The following is a 22500-nucleotide window of genomic DNA, read 5'->3' on the forward strand; positions in this document are numbered from 1 at the left end:
TAATACAACATTTGATGTGGTTAGCATACACTATAGTTAGGATAAGCTATAATATAGCATTTGATGCAGTTAGCATATGCTGTAGTTAGGGTACGTTGTAATATAGCATTTGATGCAGTTAGCATACGCTGTAGTTAACACATGCTAACTGTTTGTTCCGTCGTTTCAAACATTCTCCTGACTTCAGGGCTCTACCACAGACACACCAGACCACTGTCCTTGCTGGAGGAGAAGTGGAAATAGAAGTTCCAGTATGAAACACTCACAAAGGCCCTTTTCTCAGACAGAAATGGCATCGTAAAGGTGAAAGGTCAAAGCCAAATTCAGTTACAGCTGTGGAATCTCTTGGGAGGCTGGTGGCAGACTCCCTTCACCACTGTGAAATTCTTCATGCCACTTTGTAAATTCTTCATGCCACTTTGTACTGTTCAACATCAGGAAACTCCACACTGTGAACCCTGTACAGCTGGTCCAGACCATGCTGGTCATCTGGTTTTCAGCCCATCAGAGGGCACGATACCCTGCTGCTCACTCAGTGCCACTGACATCAACCCACTGCCCATTAAGCCCCACACGTTAAATTCAAGGCCCACTACCCATTAAGCCCCACACGTTAAATTCAAGGCCCACTACCCATTAAGCCCCACACGTTAAATTCAAGGCCCACTGCCCATTAAGCCCCACACGTTAAATTCAAGGCCCACTGCCCATTAAGCCCCACACGTTAAATTCAAGGCCCACTGCCCATTAAGCCCCACACGTTAAATTCAAGGCCCACTGCCCATTAAGCCCCACACGTTAAATTCAAGGCCCACTGCCCATTAAGCCCCACACGTTAAATTCAAGGCCCACTGCCCATTAAGCCCCACACATTAAATTCAAGGCCCACTACCCATTAAGCCCCACACGTTAAATTCAAGGCCCACTACCCATTAAGCCCCACACGTTAAATTCAAGGCCCACTACCCATTAAGCCACACACATTAAATTCAAGGCCCACTACCCATTAAAGCCCCACACGTTAAATTCAAGGCCCTAATGTCCCATTAAGCCCCACACATTAAATTCAAGGCCCTAATGTCCCATTAAGCCCCACTAATTAAATTCAAGGCCCTAATGCTAGCCCACAAGCAGATTCTGGGTCTGCGCCCACTCATTATGTTATGTTATCTCTGCTCACGTATTGAATTAAAAACATAATCTACAGTAAATTAATTAATGTAAATGTTTATCTTAGCCTAGCTAGCGGAGGGATATTACCACTGTTTAACTTGTGAGATGGCTAGCGGCGGGATATTGCCAGTGAGGTCACTAGCGGAGGGATATTACCACTGTTTAACTCGTGAGGTGGCTAGCGGCGGGTATTTAATTCCATAAGACATTCTTGCCTGCTATTAGAGGAGATTAGAGAGCTGTGCCATGGAGGTGATCATTTGTGTCAGTCTCATGGGCTGCTGGGAAAACACAACCTAGGCATATTAAAATGAAAGCCATGAGCTCTTAGATGTGACAGCAAAACAGGGAACTGTAGTCTTCACTCACCCTGTTCAAGGCTGTTTATGAAAGGGAGATGCTTTTGTGTTTATAATTTACTTCATTTAAAAATGTAAAATAAGAAAGAACCACACTGTAGACTGTATAAGGCTTTGCTTTCTGTGTGGAAAGTAGAGCTCATGCATTGAGTTTGTAAGGCTTGTATAATGATAATGTCTTGGAAGTTCTAATGGTAATCGAGGCAATGTCAATGTCGGATAATATGGAGATTCTAAGTAAAGCCAATCGTGAATTAGACACAATGACAATAGAACATTGTAGAAACAACAAGAAAAAACATCTGACTGCATTAGGTCATATGCGAAAGGGGTGGCGTATATCTATGGTGGCGTATATCTATGGTGGCGTATATCTATGGTGGCGTATATCTATGGTGGCGTATATCTATGGTGGCGTATATCTATGGTGGCGTATATCTATGGTGGCGTATATCTATGGTGGCGTATATCTATGGTGGCGTATATCTATGGTCAATGTTTTCTTATCTTATTCTCATTATGGGCTTTTTTCATCTGGACAACTTCATACCAGTAACAGAACAAACAGATATGTAAACTCTGCCCCAAACAAAAGTTAAAAAAGGAAAATAATGTTAAAAATGCAAATGGAAATCAACTGACCGCTTGCAAGGCCACAGAGTTTCAAACAGAGAATTGGTGTAATGTGATTTGGACATTGAAAAAGAAAGGTAGAGATTAGGTCTGGGAGACAGACAGAGACAGAGACAGAGAGAGAGAGAGAGAGAGAGAGAGAGAGAGAGAGACAGAGGGAGAGACAGAGGGAGAGAGAAAGAGAGAGAGACAAAGAGAGAGAGAGACAGAGGGAGAGAGAAAGGATGGGAGAAAAGGAAAAAAAGTGAATCACGAGTTTGGTAAAAACATGTTCCAGAATAACGTGCCAACCACAATAGGTTCAGCATGGCAGCAGGGGAACAGCAGCACAGGAGAAGGGACTACAGGGAACAGCACAAGAACAGCAGCACAGGAGAGGGACTACAGGGAACAGCACAAGAACAGCAGCACAGGAGAAGGGACTACAGGGAACAGCACAAGAACAGCAGCACAGGAGAGGGACTACAGCAGCACAAGAACAGCAGCACAGGAGAGGGACTACAGGGAACAGCACAAGAACAGCAGCACAGGAGAGGGACTACAGGGAACAGCACAAGAACAGCAGCACAGGAGAGGGACTACAGGGAGCAGCACAAGAACAGCAGCACAGGAGAGGGACTACAGGGAGCAGCAGCACAGGAGAGGGACTACAGGGAACAGCACAAGAACAGCAGCACAGGAGAGGGACTACAGGGAACAGCACAAGAACAGCAGCACAGGAGAAGGGACTACAGGGAACAGCAGCACAGGAGAGGGACTACAGGGAACAGCAGCACAGGAGAGGGACTACAGGGAACAGCACAAGAACAGCAGCACAGGAGAGGGACTACAGGGAGCAGCACAAGAACAGCAGCACAGGAGAAGGGACTACAGGGAACAGCACAAGAACAGCAGCACAGGAGAGGGACTACAGGGAACAGCAGCACAGGAGAGGGAACAGCACAAGAGAGGGACTACAGGGAACAGATCCAGGCACATGGATGTCCAGCTTTGTCCAATCTAGTAGCAGGGCTTTAAGTCAAGTCAACTTTGTTTATATTGCGCATTTCATACACAGAGGTCATTCAATGTGCTTTACATAAACAAAAGCAAACAAGAATAGCTGATAAAAGCACAGATAGTTTAAAAAATAAAGAATAAGAATAAAACTAGATGTACCGCAGAGCGGTACAAAATATGACCGCCGCCCAGTCCAGCACATTTTTTCCACAAAAATAAATCACACTGAAAGGCCTATATAATTCTAACTGTCTCACTAAATTGCATTATCCACACTCAAGTACCAAAACATGATTAGTTCATAGATTTCACATGTAAAATTCATTTTATACAACCCCACCTCCATCTTGCCTGTTCATAATTCTGAGAAATTCTTGAATTGTGTGCATGTGTGCATGTTCATGTTTATGTTATGTGTGTGTGTGTGTGTGTGTGTGTGTGTGTGTGTGTGCGTGCGTGCTTGTGTGTGTGCCTGTGTATGTGCCTGTGCAAGTGTACATATGTCTACTGTGTGAGTATGTGTCATACGTATGATTACTGTGAATGTATGTGTGTGTGTGTGTGTATCTGTTTGTGCACATGTGTGTACATGAAATGGGTTAACATGACCCCTGGAGGCAAACATACGGAAAAAAATGGTCATCCTAGTCCCTACAGTTCTCAAGATATTCACAGAGAACTGTGTCTGCCCTACCCTCCTTTCGGTAGTGCAGTCCAGCGGGGGGGCTACAGATCAAAACGAAAAACGACGGTTCCATGCTATCCATGTGGGGTTACATGCCCACCAAGTTTTGTGTACCCCGGTCTTTCAGTGTCCCGGGAATCCTTGTTGTTAGTGTACGTCACTAAATGTACACATACATTATTTTATTGTAAGGCCCCCCATGAACGAAAGTACACAAAACTTGGCATGCATACGGAGGGTGTCATTATGATCCTACACTTTTAATTTCGTGCAGTTTTGACCTTGTCAGCCAGAGATATTGTGATGAAAACACCTTGCTTTTTCATTTTTAACTAGGTGGCGCTATACATGAAATAAGTGGTAATGGGATGGGTTGACATGCCCCCTTAAGACCAACATACATAAAAAAGGTGGACCTCCTAGGCCCTACGGTTCTCGAGATATTCACAGAAAACTGTCTCCGGCCACCTACAGGCCAGTTGGTGTATAGTAACATAAATTCATTTATTGTGTGGCCCCCCATGACCGGAATTCTACGAAACTTGGCGTGCATACAGAGGGTGTCATAATGATCCTACACTTCCAATTTCGTGCAGTGTTAGGTGTTATGTTAGGTCACAGATACCTGCGATTACAACACCTCATTTTTACTTTTTTGTGTTTAACTAGGTGGCGCTATACATGAAATGAGTGGTTATGGAATGGGTTGACATGGCCCCTTGAGATCAACATACAAAAAAAAATGGTCCTCCTAAACCCTACGGTTCTCATTACATTACATTTGGCTGACGCATTTTTAACCAAAGCGACTAACAACATGGTAAACAGTTTAAGTTTTAGAGCAATTCTCAACAATATTAGGACAATTTAAAAAACATAAGAAAAAGTACAGTAAGAATAAGTGCATCAGTGAGTGCTGTTTTTAACAGTTACGTGTCAGTTTAAGACGGCTGGTGAGTGCTAGGATCAGCAAGACTTGTTGTAAGTGTTGCTATGAGAGGAGATGTTCTCTAAAGAGCTGGGTCTTCAGGAGTTTTTTGAAAATGGAGAGGGATGTCCCTGCCCTTGTAGGAACTGGCAGTGTGTTCCACCAACGAGGAACAACAGATGAGAAAAGTTTGGATTGGCCTGAGCGTACCGGAGGTAGAGCTAGACGTCGTTCGTCTGAGGAGCGCAGCGGTCTGGAGGTAGCGTATGTCTGTATGAGGGCATTCAAGTAGGTGGGAGCAGAACCGGAGACTACTTTGTAGGCAAGCGTTAGAGCCTTGAATTTGATGCGGGCCGCCATAGGTAGCCAATGTAGCTGGATGAGTAGCGGGGTAACATGTGCCCTTTTGGGTTGGTTGTAGACCAGGCGCGCCGCCGCGTTCTGGATCATCTGAAGTGGTTTCACTGCGCAGGCTGGGAGACCTGTCAGGAGGGCGTTGCAGTAGTCGAGTCGTGAGATGACTATTGCCTGAACCAGAAGTTGGGTGGCATCTTGAGTTAAGTAAGTCCTGATTTTCCGTATATTGTAGAGTGCGAAACGGCATGACCGGGCGACTGAGGCAACATGATCTGAGAAGTTTAGTTGGTTGTCGAGAACAACTCCTAGATTTCTTGCAGTCCTGGTAGGTGAAACAGACAGGGAGTCAAATTTGATGTTGATGTCGTGGTGTATGGTAGGTTTAGCTGGGAGGACCAGCAGTTCAGTCTTTGAGAGGTTCAGCTGGAGGTGGTGTGCCTTCATCCATGTAGCTATGTCTGAGAGGCAATCCGAGATCCGTGCTGAAACCAAGGGGTCATCAGGTGGAAAGGACAGATAGAGCTGTGTGTCGTCTGCATAGCAGTGGTATGAGAAGCCATGCGAACGGATAATCTGTCCCAAGGAGGTGGTTCTCGAGATATTCACAGAAAACTGTGTCTGCCCTACCCTCCTTTCGGGGGGTCCAGTCCAGCGGGGGGGCTACAGATCAAAACGAAAAACGATGGTTCCATGCTATCCATGTGGGGTTACATGCCCACCAAGTTTCGTGTACCCCGGTCTTTCAGTGTCCCGGGACTCATTGACTAAAATTTGGGCATGCGAAAAAGAAAAAAAAAAAAAAATCTAACTAAACCTATATGACCGCCGATTCGCTGCGCGGCGGTCATAATAATAATAAGAAGAAAAAAACATAGGTGATAGTACATAAAAGAATAAAAGGGTAATAATTTAAAAGTGTTTAAAAAGTAATTTTTAAACACTTTAAAAAAAGAAAAAAAAAAGAAAAAAAAAAAAATCTGACTAAACCTATATGATCGCCGCTTCGCTGCGCGGCGGTCATAATAATAATAAGAAGAAAAAAACATAGGTGATAGTACATAAAAGAATAAAAGGGTAATAATTTAAAAGTGTTTAAAAAGTAATAATTAAAACATAAAAAACAACATAGAAACGATTACAATTTTAGCTGAAAGACTTTCCCAGATTTAGAAATGTAAGTGTAAATGTAAAAAATAAGTGATCAGTTAGCAGAAAGCATCTGAGAAAAGTTTGGTCTTAGATTAGAAGTCTAGATTAGAAACTGGCTACAGTTGGGGCAACTTTGATCTCATTTGAAAGTTGAGAGCTGAACTGCATAGCAACTAAACGCTGCTTTACCATGTTTACTTCTAACAGTAGGTTTTACTAACAAGTATTTCTCCTGAGACCTGAGAGGTCTGGAAGGTGTGTACTGCTGAAGCATGTCTGAGAGGTAATTTGGTCCCATTCCATTTAGTGATTTATAAACAAGCAGAAGCGCTTTAAAGTCAATTCTGTGACTTACTGGAAGCCAATGCAGGGACTAAAGTATTGGAGTAATGTGGTCAATTCTTTTAGTTTTTGTGAGAACCCTAGCCACTGCATTTTGTATCATCTGAAGCTGTTTGATAGTCTTTTTAGGAAAGCTTGTGAAAACCTTAAGTCTTTCCTCCTTTTTACCAAATATAATTACTTCAGTTTTTTCTTTGTTCAACTGAAGATCAACTTAAAGTAATACAAATGTCTGTGCCCGACATCATCAGACATTTATGAGGATGTCATATACTGTAGTCTTATTACCCATTTTCAAATCTTAAACATACCAGCTCACACCTGAATTCAGGCACGGTGCCTTAACACTTTAAGGGCGTTTTCACTAGGGCTGTCAAAATAACTGATTAATTTCGATTAATTAATTTGAGAAAAAATAACTGATTAAAAAAATGAGTGCAGATTTGTAGATTCCGTATGACCTTTGACCCCGAGCCGTTCTAGTCAGTAAGAATTAGACTGTAAAATGAAGGAGAGAGAAGAAAACGTGCTGCCTGGATCATCGATTGGAACATTTACTTTTAAAAAACAGCCTGATGGTGTTGATAAAAAATAAAGTGTTGAAGATAAAGTCCTCTGCAATGTCTGCAGCAAGGAATTTGCATATCACCGGAGTTCATCAACTCTATAGTCGCACATCAATGCAAAGAAATAAGTGTTGACATGGAGGGGAGTGTTAATTTATTTTCATTGTGTCCCCTAGGTTATATCTATGGCCTGAAATGCCTTGTATGTGAAAAAAAAACTTCTTCCCGAAGCACTTTTGAATTTATTTCCTCAGCATATTAGGTCATATCATAGATTATTATGGCAATTATTTGAACAGTGAAAATAATAATAAAAGAGTCTTTGAACTTTAATGTCACTAATGTCACTGATTATTCAATGATTCATTTGAATTTAAATATTTAAAATACTTTCACAGCAAAAATTATATATGTGATTAATTTAGATTAATTAATCACAGAGTATGTAATTAATTCGATTAATTTTTTTAATCGATTGACAGTCCTAGTTTTCACACATACCTCATTTGGTCCGCACCTTTGGACTTTTCAGTTTGGTCCGAACCAAAATTGTAGGTGAGAAAGGTGCCACGGACCATGGTCCGGATCAAAAGACCAAAATTTGGTCCGACCTAAAGAGGTGGTCTCGGTCCGGATCAAACTGAACCATGGTTCGGTTCGTTTGCAGTATGAAAACACTTTTTGGATGGTTCGAACTTTCGGACCAATTACAGGAAGTCGAGGCAGCTAGCTACCAATTAAAGGATAATAAATAGCCTAAAATGAGCTGCAGATGCATACGGGGAGAGGAGATCATATAGCCTAGTCTATTTCATTACAATTTGAATTAGAAGTCTGACAATTTTGTCTAAGAGTCAATTAGAAAAAAATGTGTTAAAACACCGACATCTACAACATTTTTGGAGAGGATGAGATAGGGGGGATACAAAGGACAGCAGAGCAATGCTATCTGAATTATGAAGCTTAAAAAAATCTGCGGCAGCAGCATATTAAGGTATGTGAAGCCATAAGAAAAAGCGGTGCTTTTAGGTAGGAAACCCCACTGAATTGACAACATGTCAACGTCAGACGCATGCCTGTAAACAAACCAATCGATGGGAGACGCAGCGCACGTAGGTGGTAACGATAGGACGCAGGGCGTCATGCAAAGTGCGCTAGAAACATTGCTATTTGAAACCATTAACTAACCGGATCAAATGTATCCAATGTAACTAAACACGAACGTTGTTTCGGACCTTGGTCCAGACTTTCAGGTGTGAAAACGGCCAAAGCCCTGCAGTGGGCCGAGTCCCTGTACAGCAGACAGTGCAAATGGACAACTGGCTCCATTTCAAATGACCGCTCCCACCCTTTGCACAGAGACTCAGCAGCCTCCCCTGGGATGTTCATGTGGAGAAGAAAGCACGGCAGGACAGAAATAGCGTTGTTCCAGCAGCCATTAACCCGAGCAGCAGCTCACAGTAACATGGTGAGGAAGAAGCCACACTTCCTCTAACTCTTTATTATCTATTTATTCATTTGTTTAGTCATGGTTTAGTTCCTAAAGGTTTGGAAACCTGAGATGTCTGTAAAATGTATGATGGTGTTGTGCCATGATGGAGGAAGACTCGCTGACTGCAAACTAATCTACCTGCAGGTACAGATAAAGCAGTTTCTCCTCCACACACGCACGCATGCACACACACACACACACACACACACACACACAATGAAATAATGCACAACCACACGTGCAGCCTCTGAACAAGCCACACTGGGAGGACTCGTGCAGTCAGAGGACAAACTCAGCGTGACGTCTAATGATGCAGAGCAACTCAAATCGCAGATACTGAACATCTCAAATTGCACGGATACAGACAAATTCAATCGAACCAATACAGACCAACTCAAACTTGGGGTGTGATCTAAAGATACAGACCACCCCAACCACACGTATACAAACCAACTCAAGCGGCTAAGGCCAGATTTTTACCTGAATCGTTCAGTTTTTGCAGAAAGCACAAAACTTGGTACAGTTATAGTACTACCCCTAGTGATCAAAAATTGAAATGGTTCCAGCACATAGCGCCCCCTAGTGGCCCCTATCTTGACTTCAAATATGGGCACCAAAATATGCCCTTTTTGAATTAGAATGAATACTAATGACTTAGCAACTTAGATGAGGACTTAGCTACTCAATGCTTCGGTCACAGACAGAAAAGCAGTTTCAGTAGAATGACTCTTGAAAACAGACAACACAAGGTCTAGCAGGTTGTTCTGATATAGTAAGTCACAGACTTGCTTGAAGACCATTTTCTCCAAAAACTTTGACAAGAAAGGAAGAAGGGAGATAGGTCTGTAAAAACAGGAATGGTTTTAGAGGTGGTGGCAAATGATACATTTTGCATCTTTATCCTTCTTGACTGATTTTTCACTAGTTTCACATTTGGCTAGGGTCAGTGTCCCTACTTGTGGGCACCGGGTACTGGCTTATGCTACCAAGGTGGCACAGGTAGTCCAACTCCTCCAGAATGGCACACCATTGCCAAAAGGATGGCTGTCTCAAGAGCATGGAGGAGATTCCAGGAGACAGTTGCTCTAGGAGAGCTGGCAGAGCCCTACAAAATGACCTCCTCCAGGACGCTGGTGTGAATGTCTCTGACCACACTGTCAGAAACAGACTTCATGATACCATTGACTAGGAGCATGCCCCGACTAGGAGCATGCCCTGATGCCATCAAGCATGTCGGGGCCATACGAACTACTGAGTACCATCATGAGTTGCTGCGATGAAATTTAGGCAAAATGGACTAGCTTACCGCGTAATTTTTTCCCTTAGATTTTCTGGGGGTCTTTGAATTCAGTCCTTTGGATTGATCATTGTCATTCCCAAAAAACGAATTGGCATCCTTTTGTTCCTAACATATTACCCAGTCCATATCAGTTTGAATCCTACCTCACAGGATGCTCGTTTAACGCATCATGGCTTGGTCAGCTATCTGCACCTCACCATCTCACCACAGGGGTCCCCCAGGGCTCAGTGCTGGGCCCCCTTCTCTTTGCTATCTACACCACCTCTTTGGGACAGATTATCTGTTCGCACAGCTTCTCATACCACTGCTATGCAGACGACACACAGCTCTATCTGTCCTTTCCCCTGATGACCCCTTGGGGATCAATAAAGTATCTATCTATCTGCCTGATGACCCCTTGGGGATCAATAAAGTATCTATCCATCTGCCTGATGACCCCTTGGGGATCAATAAGGTATCTATCCATCTGCCTGATGACCCCTTGGGGATTAATAAAGTATCTATCCATCTGCCTGATGACCCCTTGGGGATCAATAAAGTATCTATCTATCTGCCTGATGACCCCTTGGGGATCAATAAAGTATCTATCCATCTTCCTGATGACCCCTTGGGGATCAATAAAGTATCTATCCATCTGCCTGGTCTCGCCACTGATCTCGGATTGCCTCTCAGACATATCTACGTAGATGAAGGCACACCACCTCTAGCATGACCTCAGACATATCTACGTAGATGAAGGCACACCACCTCTAGCTAAACCTCTCAGGCATATCTACGTAGATGAAGGCACACCACCTCTAGCTAAACCTCTCAGACATATCTACGTAGATGAAGGCACACCACCTCTAGCTAAACCTCTCAGGCATATCTACGTAGATGAAGGCACACCACCTCTAGCTAAACCTCTCAGACATATCTACGTAGATGAAGGCACACCACCTCTAGCTAAACCTCTCAGACATATCTACGTAGATGAAGGCACACCACCTCTAGCTAAACCTCTCAGGCATATCTACGTAGATGAAGGCACACCACCTCTAGCTAAACCTCTCAGACATATCTACGTAGATGAAGGCACACCACCTCTAGCTAAACCTCTCAGACATATCTACGTAGATGAAGGCACACCACCTCTAGCATGACCTCAGACATATCTACGTAGATGAAGGCACACCACCTCTAGCTAAACCTCTCAGGCATATCTACGTAGATGAAGGCACACCACCTCTAGCTAAACCTCTCAGACATATCTACGTAGATGAAGGCACACCATCTCTAGCTAAACCTCTCACACATATCTACGTAGATGAAGGCACACCACCTCTAGCTAAACCTCTCAGGCATATCTACGTAGATGAAGGCACACCACCTCTAGCTAAACCTCTCAAAAACCGAACTGCTGGGCCTCCCAGCTAAACCTGGCCCTAACGCCCTCCTGACAGGTCTCCCAGCCTGCAAAGTGATCTTCAGATGATCCAGAACGTGGTGGTGCGCCTGGTCTACAACCAACCCAAAAGGGCTGGGAAAAAATGTTACCCCACTGCTCATCCAGCTACACCGCATCAAATACAAGTCTCTAACCCTTGCCTACAAAGTAGTCTCTGGTTCTGCTCCCACCTACTTGAATGCCCTCATACAGGCATACGCTACCTCCAGACCGCTGCGCTCCTCAGACGAACGACGTCTAGATCTGCCACCGGTACACTCAGGTCAATTCAAACTTTTTTCATCTGTTGTTCCTCGTTGGTGGAACGTGCTAGCAGTTCCTACTAGAGCAGGGACATCCCTCTCCATCTTCAAAAAACGTTTGAATTGTTTTAAATTGTTCTAGAATTGTTGAGAGAATTGTTTTTAAAGCTTTAAACTTTACCAGGTTGCAAGTTGCTTTGGCTAAAAATGTGTCAGCCTATTGTAATGTAATGTAATCAGAAGCTTTATTGGCCAGGTTTGCGTAAACAAACAAGGAATTTGACTCCGGTTAATCTTTGCTCTCAAAGTATAACACACTTAACATATCACAATAAAAATAAAAACCATAAAAAGAGTAAAAGAATAAAAACAGAACAAAATAAAAAATACAAATAGAATGAAGGGCAATAGAATATGGCTGTGTAGTATGAAGGGCAGTAGAATATGGCTGTGTAGTATGAAGGGCAATAGAATATGGCTGTGTAGTATGTACGTAAATTTGCAAATAATGAAATAGACACTATGGGTGGTATCGGGTACTACCTTTACATTGACCACCAACTGTCTTTCCCTCAGAATGTAGATGTGTCTGTGTGTGTGTGTGTGTGTGTGTGTGTGTGTATATGTGTGTGTATATGTGTGTGTGTGTGTGTGCACCTGTCCTTCAGCACAACAACGCATGTGTCTCCTGAGGAAGCACATACACAGACACACACACACACACACACACACACACACACACACACGAGTTCCTCCAGGCCCCCTCACACACACGTGCCATAAAGACCACAGATCTGCTAATTAAAGTCCTGCTCCACATATACATGATGCGTACTTACACACACACACACACACATACACACATATGCAAGCATGCATGGGCACACACACACACACACACACACACACACACACACACAAACGCAAGCATGCATGGGCACACACACACGCATATGCACACACACACACACACACACACACACACACGCACACACACAGGGCCACATAAAGAAAAATTCCGAGACTGTAAGCTCATTATGTTGTCATGAAGCATGAGATGAATTAGACAGCACACACACACACACACACACGACATGAGGCCTGCACTAACCTAACCTATGCGTCCAACAGTGATCTGAGCCTTTCACACACACACACACACACACACACACAGGGCCACACAGTGATCTGAGCCTTGATATTGAGGCAATGATTCCATGCAAAGGCTTGGGCTTCAGGGCCCCCTGACCCCTTGGGCCCCTGGGCCTGGGCCCGTGCAGTAATCCATCCCTGCACACACACACACACACACACACACAACACACTGCTCCTTCACCTGAACACAACACACAACACACACACACAAACAACACACACACACTGCTCCTACACCTGAACACAACACACACACACACACACACACACACACAAACTCCTCCTTCACCTGAACACCACACACACACACACACACACTGCTCCTTCACCTGAACACAACACACACACACACACACACACACGCACACACACACACACACTGTCCTGTTCCTCTTCCTGCAAACACACGGCTCACGTCAACTCTGACCCACAAAGCTGCAACGCAGGAAGAGGTTTCAAGAATAGTCCAATAGGACAGTGTTTGTGTGTGTGTGTGTGTGTGTGTGTGTGTGTGTGTGTGTGTGTGTGTGTAGGTGTGAGTGTGTGTGTGTGTGTAGGTGTGTGTGTGCAGGTGTGAGTGTGTGTAGGTATGTGTGTGTGTGTAGGTGTTTGTGTGTGTGTGTGTTGGGGGGTGCTGCCACTCAGCTCTGACAGCCAGCCCAACAACCAATGACAACTCACCGTTCCCACTAGAGGGTAGATAAAGCCCGCCCCGATGCTGGCACGGATGTCTGTGATTGGCAGAGTGAATCCAGTGGGCACGCCCTTCCTCTCCGGCAGGTGGGACAGCGACAGGTGCGTCTTAGCCATGCAGATGGGCAGTGAGCCATAACCCTGTGGACACACACACGCGCACACACACACACACACGCACACACACACACACACGTCATCAGTTCACCACTGTCCTAGTTCACAAACAGTTCACCAATGAATATAAACAAACACATACACACACACACACACACACACACACACACACACACACACACAGTGTCCTCTGTGTTTGTGCCTGTATGTAGTGTGTATAATGTCATTGAACTTTTTAATTGTACAGTGGGTGACCACAGACTCTGTTGGGTGCAGTAGTGACCAGTAGTGACCACAGACTCACCTGTTGGGTGCAGTAGTGACCAGTAGTGACCACAGACTCACCTGTTGGGTGCAGTAGTGACCAGTAGTGACCACAGACTCACCTGTTGGGTGCAGTAGTGTGACTAACCTGTTGGGTGCAGTAGTGACCACAGATTCACCTGTTGGGTGTAGTAGTGTGACTCACCTGTTGGGTGCAGTAGTGACCAGTAGTGACCACAGACTCACCTGTTGGGTGTAGTAGTGACCAGTAGTGACCAGTAGTGACCACAGACTCACCTGTTGGGTGTAGTAGTCCACCTGGGAACGGGCTTTGGGGGTCAGTTCCACATCGTCGGCCCCGTACACCCTCTGGGCAATGACCCGGATCTTCTCCTCGATGGGCATCTACAGGACACAAACACACAGTCAAGGCTTCACCTCATCCACACACACACACGTGCACGCACACACACACTTAGAGGGCAACAGCTTTTAAACAGCCAAACACATACACATTAATGAGTATCACAATTGTGCAGTAGGCCAAACACATACACATTAATGAGTATCACAATTGTGCAGTAGGCCAAACACATACACATTAATGAGTATCACAATTGTGCAGTAGGCCAAACACACACACATTAATGAGGATCACAATTGTGCAGTAGGCCTGCACGATAAATCGTTATAAAATCGCGATCTCGATTCACCCCTGTGCGCGATTTCATTTTTTTATGACTTCGATTCTCATTTACTTTTACGGGCCGACTGCATCACAAACGCTACTACTTTTTTCTGTGAGTTTTAAAGCGCTCTCAAGCGCTGCGCTGCAATGCTCTCCCTTCTCTCACAAAGTTCAGGGCTTCACCCTCGGCCAATGACAAAGCGCCTTTTAGTCACGTGTTTCACCAGTGGAGCGAGTACAGTAGTTCTAAAACCTTGGAGGCTGCGTCGTCAAACTAGTGCGACAGGAAGTAAACTAAATTGATGTTGATTAAAACATTCTCTGTTAAAACCCACGTAGCCTACTAGCAGTGATGGGGGTAACGAATTATAAAGTTATGCGCTACTGTGATTTAGTTACTTTATTGGGTAACGAAGTACGGTAACGCATTATAATTCAAATTTCAGTAATTAGTTATTCCTACGTTCCTCGTCCATTCCTACGTTACTCACAATATCTCTAATATATTGACTTATTTCTTCCATAGCAGCATGCAGTGATTGCTTATTTAAAATATAGATTAGCCTAGATGCACTCTTTCATTATATAGAGAGCACTCATTCTCTCCCTGAACTGCTCTCCCTCAAACCGCTTCAGCCCGCACCGCGTGTGCAAGCACTTTTCATGCAGACTACAACTGTCGCGGTGTAGCCTACAATTTTGTTAAAAATTGTATAGCCTACTTATCACAACGTTGTCAATCGCGTTGTCAATCGCAAACGCTAATTTATTCAAACGTCTCTCTACCGAACTACGTGGCTTAATTGGCAAAAGACGTAGATAAAGCACCAGTTTGATAAATGAACCAGTAGTGGCCTAGAGTAGACTACTGCAAAAAACATTGGGTACTAGTGACGAGAATCAGCCAACCACTCAAACCGAACTGAATGGCCAGTTGAATGTTTCTCTAAAAGGCAAGCAGTTCAAGAGTGCTAAGAAATCATTCTGTTTTTGATACTGTACTTAAATTGACAATTGACAAGCTTCTCTAGAGATTGAAGCTGTAGCTGCAGTATGTTGATTGACATGTTTTAGTTATGTAAAGACATGTTCAAGGAGTTCAGATAGAGCCTGTATCAGGACCATATTTAGTTCAATGTGTTATATGCAGTGTTGCCACAGTTACCTTGAAAAAGTAATCTGATTACTGATTACTGATTACTCCTTTAAAAACTAACTTAGTTACTTTACTGATTACTTGATTTTAAAAGTAACTAAGTTAGATTACAAGTTACTTTATTAGTTACTTTCAGCAGCTGCCGACAACACCCCCACCGCCTCAACATAAAAATGATAACCGGTTTTGCCAATACTCACTATACTGGAAGTGCATTTTAACAGTAATGTCAGCCATGTATAGCAGACATCCCAACCTAGCCTACTTAGATACTGAAATTCAGATGTTTGTTCAATAATACCAACACCAAAATAAGGAAGGCCTATTGATAGAAATTGTTATAGTAAAATATGTAGATTTTTTTTTCATGTAGCCTTGGCAACTAGCCATCTTGTATAGGCCTGAGTAATATGCAAATGAAATTACACTTGTTAAACTCACCTCAACAAGTCTTTTGCAATCATTTAACCCTCTGTGAGCTAAAGTCGCTGTTACAAACAGTGCAGTGTGCAAGACTATCATTATGTTTTAATCTTATGAGACAATTGGGTATACTTTTGTGTAGTCTGATGTGAAATGGGTCTTAAATCTTCCTTTTTGAGGGGCGCTGACGCTGCCATGACGCTCCTGTTCCTATACACTGACTGAACTGATTCATTAAGTTTGGGAGAAAAGAGATATAAGCACACTTACACTGAAAACTGATTGGTTGATTTAGCAAAACAGACCAGGATGCTCACTGTCTTGGATGCGCTTCAGGCACAAACGCTCCTCTCCTCTCCTCCACTCCACTCCTCTCTCTCTCCCTCTCCGTTGTGTGCGCGTTTAACTCATATGCACACGCGATTTGAAGTCCGGTCTGGCTTGCGTGCTCTTGTTCGCTCTAGGTTCCGGGAGATTTTATGTAATTTGCGGCCGTCAGAAAGCCGCTATCAATATGTGGGAGACTCCCAAAACTTCGGGAGACTTGGAACGTCTAGCTAGACAGCACTTTGTCGCCAGTACAGAATGTACAATGTACCTTAATGTTGTCATGTTTAGCTGACAAACTCAAAGTAATGACTGATGTGCATCTCTCTCCTCCCTCCATTGTTTACGTTTGTGTCGCTGCGTGGTTTTACACGTGAGTTGTCCTCATGCTGAAAACGTGAGCATAGCCTACATGACATTAATCCCCAAGACAAGAAAGCAAAGAATATTATCTTTTTACTAAGGAAAATGACAAAAATAGTAACGCACAGTAACTTAGATAAGTAACTTTAATCTGATTACTGGTTTGTAAATAGTAGCGCGTTAGATTACTCGTTACCGAAAAAAGTGGTCAAAATAGACTAACGCGTTACTAAGTAACGCGTTACTGGCATCACTGGTTATATGTAGTATTTTTGGTAGCCTACTGGACTTAAATGGCCAGTATTTTCTTTATTCATTGAAGCCTGTATGTTTACAGGCTTGTGGTGATGATGCACAATGTGCTATAGGTGCCAAAATCTATGTTTGGTGCTGCCACATTGTTTTGTTTTGTCATGGTTCATGTGTGCAATAAATATTACACTTTGAGGGAAAAAAAAATTGTGATTCATATTCCCACCCCCCCCCCGAATCGTGCAGGCCTATTGTGCAGACACACAAACTCAAACCAGCTAATGTTTGCTCCCAGCTAGACACACTTACACACACTCACAGCTAAACACACTCACAGTGGCAGAAGAACTAGACATGCACACGTGTTTTTTTTTTCTCTCTCTCTCTCTCTCTCTCTCTCTCTCTCTCTCTCTCTCTCTCTCTCTCTCTCTCTCTCTCTCTCTCTCTCTCTCTCTCTCTCTCTCTCTCTCTCTCTCTCTCTCTCTCTCTCTCTCTCTCTCTGTGAAAAGTCTGTTGTTGCATTCCAGAGAGTTTTCTGAAAGGATCCGTTAATGCAATTTATTAAGACGAGAAAACAAGCAAACACATAAACAGACACAATGAGCAGACACACCTCTCACACACACACCTCTCACACACACACACACCGAGACACACACCTCTCTCACACACCTCTCACACACACACCTCTCACACACACACCTCTCACACACACACACCGAGACACACACCTCTCTCACACACCTCTCACACACACCTCTCACACACACACCTCTCACACACACACCTCTCACACACACACCTCTCTCACACACACCGAGACACACACCTCTCTCACACACACCGAGAGACACACCTCTCACACACAGAACCCTCCTTTATTTCTGGAGTTTCTTATTTCTTTCTCTCCCTGCCACACACACTTACCCCTCTGTGTGTGTGTGTATGTGTGTGTGTATGTGTGTGTGTGTGTGTTCCTGATTAGGCTCCATTAACATGGTTATTGGTCTAATGGGAGTCACAAAGAGGTCAGTCACAGAGTCCACTTACACGATCTGACACCTGTGTGTGTGTGTCTGTATGAGAGTGTGAGAGAGAGAGGGAGAGAGGGAGGGAGAGAGAGAGAGAGAGAGAGAGAGAGAGGTGCCATACATGCACAGAACTATCTATCTCAAAACTATCTGACACATTTGGTATGTAACATTATTAAGCAATTACTGAACATCACCTTAACCAAATCCAACCGATAGCTCCGACAGATAGTCTGTGATAATCTGAGCATCGGTAGATAGTGTGGTGAAAATCTGAGCATCGGTAGATAGTCTGTGATAATCAGAGCATCGGTAGATAGTGTGGTGATAATCTTAGCATCGGTAGATAGTCTGTGATAATCTGAGCATCGGTAGATAGTGTGGTGATAATCTGAGAGTCGGTGGATAGTGTGGTGATAATCTGAGCATCCGTAGATAGTGTGGTGATAATCTGAGCATCCGTAGATAGTGTGGTGATAATCTGAGCATCGGTAGATAGTTGAAGTGCTGATGTTGAACTGATGTTAACCCCCTGCCCCTGCCCCTCCCCCCAGCCACAGGCTTCGGAGCGGACATCGGAATAGAGAAGTTCTTAAGAAGTAGGCTGATGGAGCGTGTGTGTGTGTGTGTGTGTGTGTGTGCAGGTGTGTGTGTGCGTGTAGGCGTGTGTGTGTGTGTGCGTGTGTGTGTGTGTGTGTGTAGGCGTGTGTGTGTGTGTGTGTGTGTGTGTGTGTGTAGGCGTGTGTGTGTGTAGGCGTGTGTGTGTGTGTGTGTGTGTGTGTGTGTGTGTGTGCGTGGAGGAAGAGCGCTGTGGTGCTGACCTGCAGGTCGTAGAGGAAGCGGAAAGAGCTCTGTTGTGCGGCAGCGTCCTTCACCGCATTGGCCAGCTCCAGAGAGCCCCGCCCCCCACGTGACCAATGGTGGCAGGGCACGGCCGCCGCCGCCCCACAATCCTTTGCGATGGAGCACACCAGGTCCAGCTCCGCCTGGGAGTCCGTCCTGCAGGAGCACAGAGACAATGAGCACACACACACACCCCTACACACACACACTCACGCACACACACCTACACACACACACCAACACACACACCTACACACCTGCACACACACACACACCTACACACACACACACCTACACACACACACGCCTACACACACACACGCCTACACACACACTCACACACACCTACACACACACACACCTGCACACACACACACACGCCTACACACACACACTCGCGCACACACACCTACAAACACACACACCTGCACACACACACACACACACCTACACACACACACTCGCGCACACACACCTACACACACACACCTGCACGCACACACACACACACACACACCTACACACACACACTCGCACACACACACCTACACACACACACCCACACAGCTGCACACACACACACGCCTACACACACACTCTCGCACACACACCTACACACACACCTGCACACACACACACACACACCTGCACACACACACACACACACACCTGCACACACACACACACACTCGTGCAAACACACCTACACACACACGCCTACACACACACTCGCGCACACACACCTACACACACACACCTGCACACACACACCTGCACACACACACCTGCACACACACACCTGCACACACACACCTGCACACACACACACACACCTACACACCTACACACACACCTACACACACCTGCACACACACACACACACACACACACACACACACACATACACACACGCCTACACACACACACCTACACACACTCACTCACTCACGTACGCACGCACACTCACACCCGCACACTCACACACTCACTCGCACACACTCACACACACTAACTTGACCCTACCAGTGTAGGGTGGTCTGTGTGGGTTAGCGTGTCTGTGTGTGTGTGTGTGTGTGTGTGTGTGTGTGTGTGTGTGTGTGTGTGTGTGTGTGTGTGTGTGTGAGGCGCCAAAATAGCCAAATACAGATGAGAATCTTAGATACATGTTATCCTCCACACACAGTACTAAGGAATATAAAGGGGTGGATGTTAGGGACTCAGTAGGCCACAGGTGATTGGATGGTTTCTGTTCGTGATGAGTGATTGGATGGTTTCTGATTGGATGGTTTCAGAGGTTGTTCACACGTATCTTTGCTCATGTTTTACTGCAAACCCAAGAACTTTGTATGTGGCGTACACCTGCGTATCACCTAGACTACAGCACTGAGTGAAGTGGAGTGTGTGTGTGTGTGTGTGTATTGTGTGTGGAAGGAGCTGTATAGTGTTTATTTGTGTGTCTGTGTGTGTGTGTGTGTGGAAGGAGCTGTATAGTGTTTATTTGTGTGTCTGTGTGTGTGTGTGGAAGGAGCTGTATAGTGTTTATTTGTGTGTGTGTGTGGAAGGAGCTGTATAGTGTTTATTTGTGTGTGTGTGTGGAAGGAGCTGTATAGTGTTTATTTGTGTGTGTGTGTCGTGTGGAAGGAGCTGTATAGAATGATAATTGCAGGTTGTGGTGCTGTGTATGAAATGATGCGGTTTAGGGCCAAAAATGTAGACCCCCTGGCACAAACACACACACATACTCACACACACACACACAGCTGTGATTTATGCCCATGTGTTTGTCTGTCAGGTTGTGAAAGCAGGAATATTGTTTAGAAAGAGAGAGCCAGTAATATAAGTGTGTGTGTGTGTGTGTGTGTGTGTGTGTGTGTGTGTGTATGTGTGTGTGTGTGTGTGTGTATGTGTGTATGTGTGTGTGGTGTGTGTGTGTGGTGTGTGTATGTCAAGTCAAGTCAAGTCATGTTTATCTATAAAGCACTTTAAACACCAGTTGCCCAAAGTGCTGTACAATAAGAAAAGGTTGAGAAAGCTGGCAGACGGATAGACAGATAAAGAAGGTCAACACACAAGAGCAGGCGGAGTGCTACAAACACACATCAGCACGTTATGTAGGAGACAAACAGTACAAAATAGAGTAAGCACTTATACTGAGTTAAAAGCCAGGGAGTAAAAGTAAGTTTTAAGATGTGATTTAAAAACAGGCAAAGAAGGAGCCAATCTTATATGTAGTGGGAGCTCATTCCCTGGTTTAGGGCCGATTACTGCAAAAGGCCGATCTCCCCTGCTCTTTAACCCCATCTGCCCTATCTCCCCTGCTCTTTAACCCCATCTGCCCTATCTCCCCTGCTCTTTAACCCCATCTGCCCTATCTCCCCTGCTCTTTAACCCCATCTCCCCTGCTCTTTAACCCCATCTGCCCCATCTCCCCTGCTCTTTAACCCCATCTGCCCCATCTGCCCTGCTCTTTAACCCCATCTCCCCTGCTCTTTAACCCCATCTGCCCTGCTCTTTAACCCCATCTGCCCTGCTCTTTAACCCCATCTCCCCTGCTCTTTAACCCCATCTGCCCCATCTGCCCTGCTCTTTAACCCCATCTGCCCTGCTCTTTAACCCCTGCTCTTTAACCCCATCTCCCCTGCTCTTTAACCCCATCTGCCCCATCTGCCCTGCTCTTTAACCCCATCTGCCCCATCTGCCCTGCTCTTTAACCCCATCTGCCCCATCTGCCCTGCTCTTTAACCCCATCTCCCCTGCTCTTTAGAGTGATCTCCCCTGCTCTTTAACCCCATCTGCCCTATCTCCCCTGCTCTTTAACCCCATCTCCCCTGCTCTTTAGAGTGATCTCCCCTGCTCTTTAACCCCATCTGCCCCATCTGCCCTGCTCTTTAACCCCATCTCCCCTGCTCTTTAGAGTGATCTCCTCTGCTCTTTTGTAGCACTGCCACATAAGTTAACACAGGAGTCACTTTATTAAAGCCCGGTTATAAAAAATAAAACGGGTTATAAAAAATAAAACGGGTTATAAAAAATAAACCTATATAAGTGTATTTCCTGTCATTTGTTTTCCATCTTGTTTATGCCCCTGTTGCCCTGTATTGAATCACTAATTGGATATTTAATCTGTATGGACATTTTTTACATATGGGTGTGGGAGAATGGATCAGTCAGATGATTGCCATAGCTCTTTAACCCCATCTGCCCCATCTGCCCTGCTCTTTAACCCTCTAACCGCCCATGTCGCAATATTGCGACAAGCGTCATTACTGAATAAAACAGACGATAGACGCGAGTACAGTGTAAAATCTCATTTGTACTCTTGACCACTAGTTGGCAGACACCCAGAGCATTCGGAAACTTGATTTGACTACAGAGTTTATTTGTTTCTCCATTTTAAAATCTGAATCAAAGATGACACCTAGATTTCTTGCTGACTGCTTGATGTAAGGTTCTAGGGAGCAAAAGTCTGTGTTGGCATTATGAGCACCGCCAGATGAAAATACTAGGACCTCTGTT

At 44.7% G+C, this 22500-nt stretch overlaps 1 protein-coding gene across 2 annotated transcripts in view; it reads right to left on the reverse strand.

The window, feature by feature from the left end:
• The window catches only part of mthfd1l (methylenetetrahydrofolate dehydrogenase (NADP+ dependent) 1 like), an 82624-nt gene that overhangs the window by 2120 nt on the left and 58004 nt on the right, over positions 1-22500 (reverse strand). For both annotated transcript variants that reach the window (XM_076272592.1, XM_076272593.1), the window contains 3 exons: positions 18963-19140; positions 14199-14306; positions 13509-13661 (listed from right to left, as the gene is read on the reverse strand). In XM_076272592.1, the coding sequence (XP_076128707.1) occupies positions 13509-13661; positions 14199-14306; positions 18963-19140 (439 nt within the window). The remainder of the gene's footprint in view (positions 1-13508; positions 13662-14198; positions 14307-18962; positions 19141-22500) is intronic.

Source organism: Alosa pseudoharengus, unplaced genomic scaffold (genome assembly GCF_046254945.1).
Source record: "Alosa pseudoharengus isolate Yale_2024_CS ecotype anadromous, Long Island Sound unplaced genomic scaffold, YU_APseudo_1.1 YU_APseudo_1.1_scf_7, whole genome shotgun sequence".
NCBI classification, from domain to species: Eukaryota; Metazoa; Chordata; class Actinopteri; order Clupeiformes; family Clupeidae; genus Alosa; species Alosa pseudoharengus.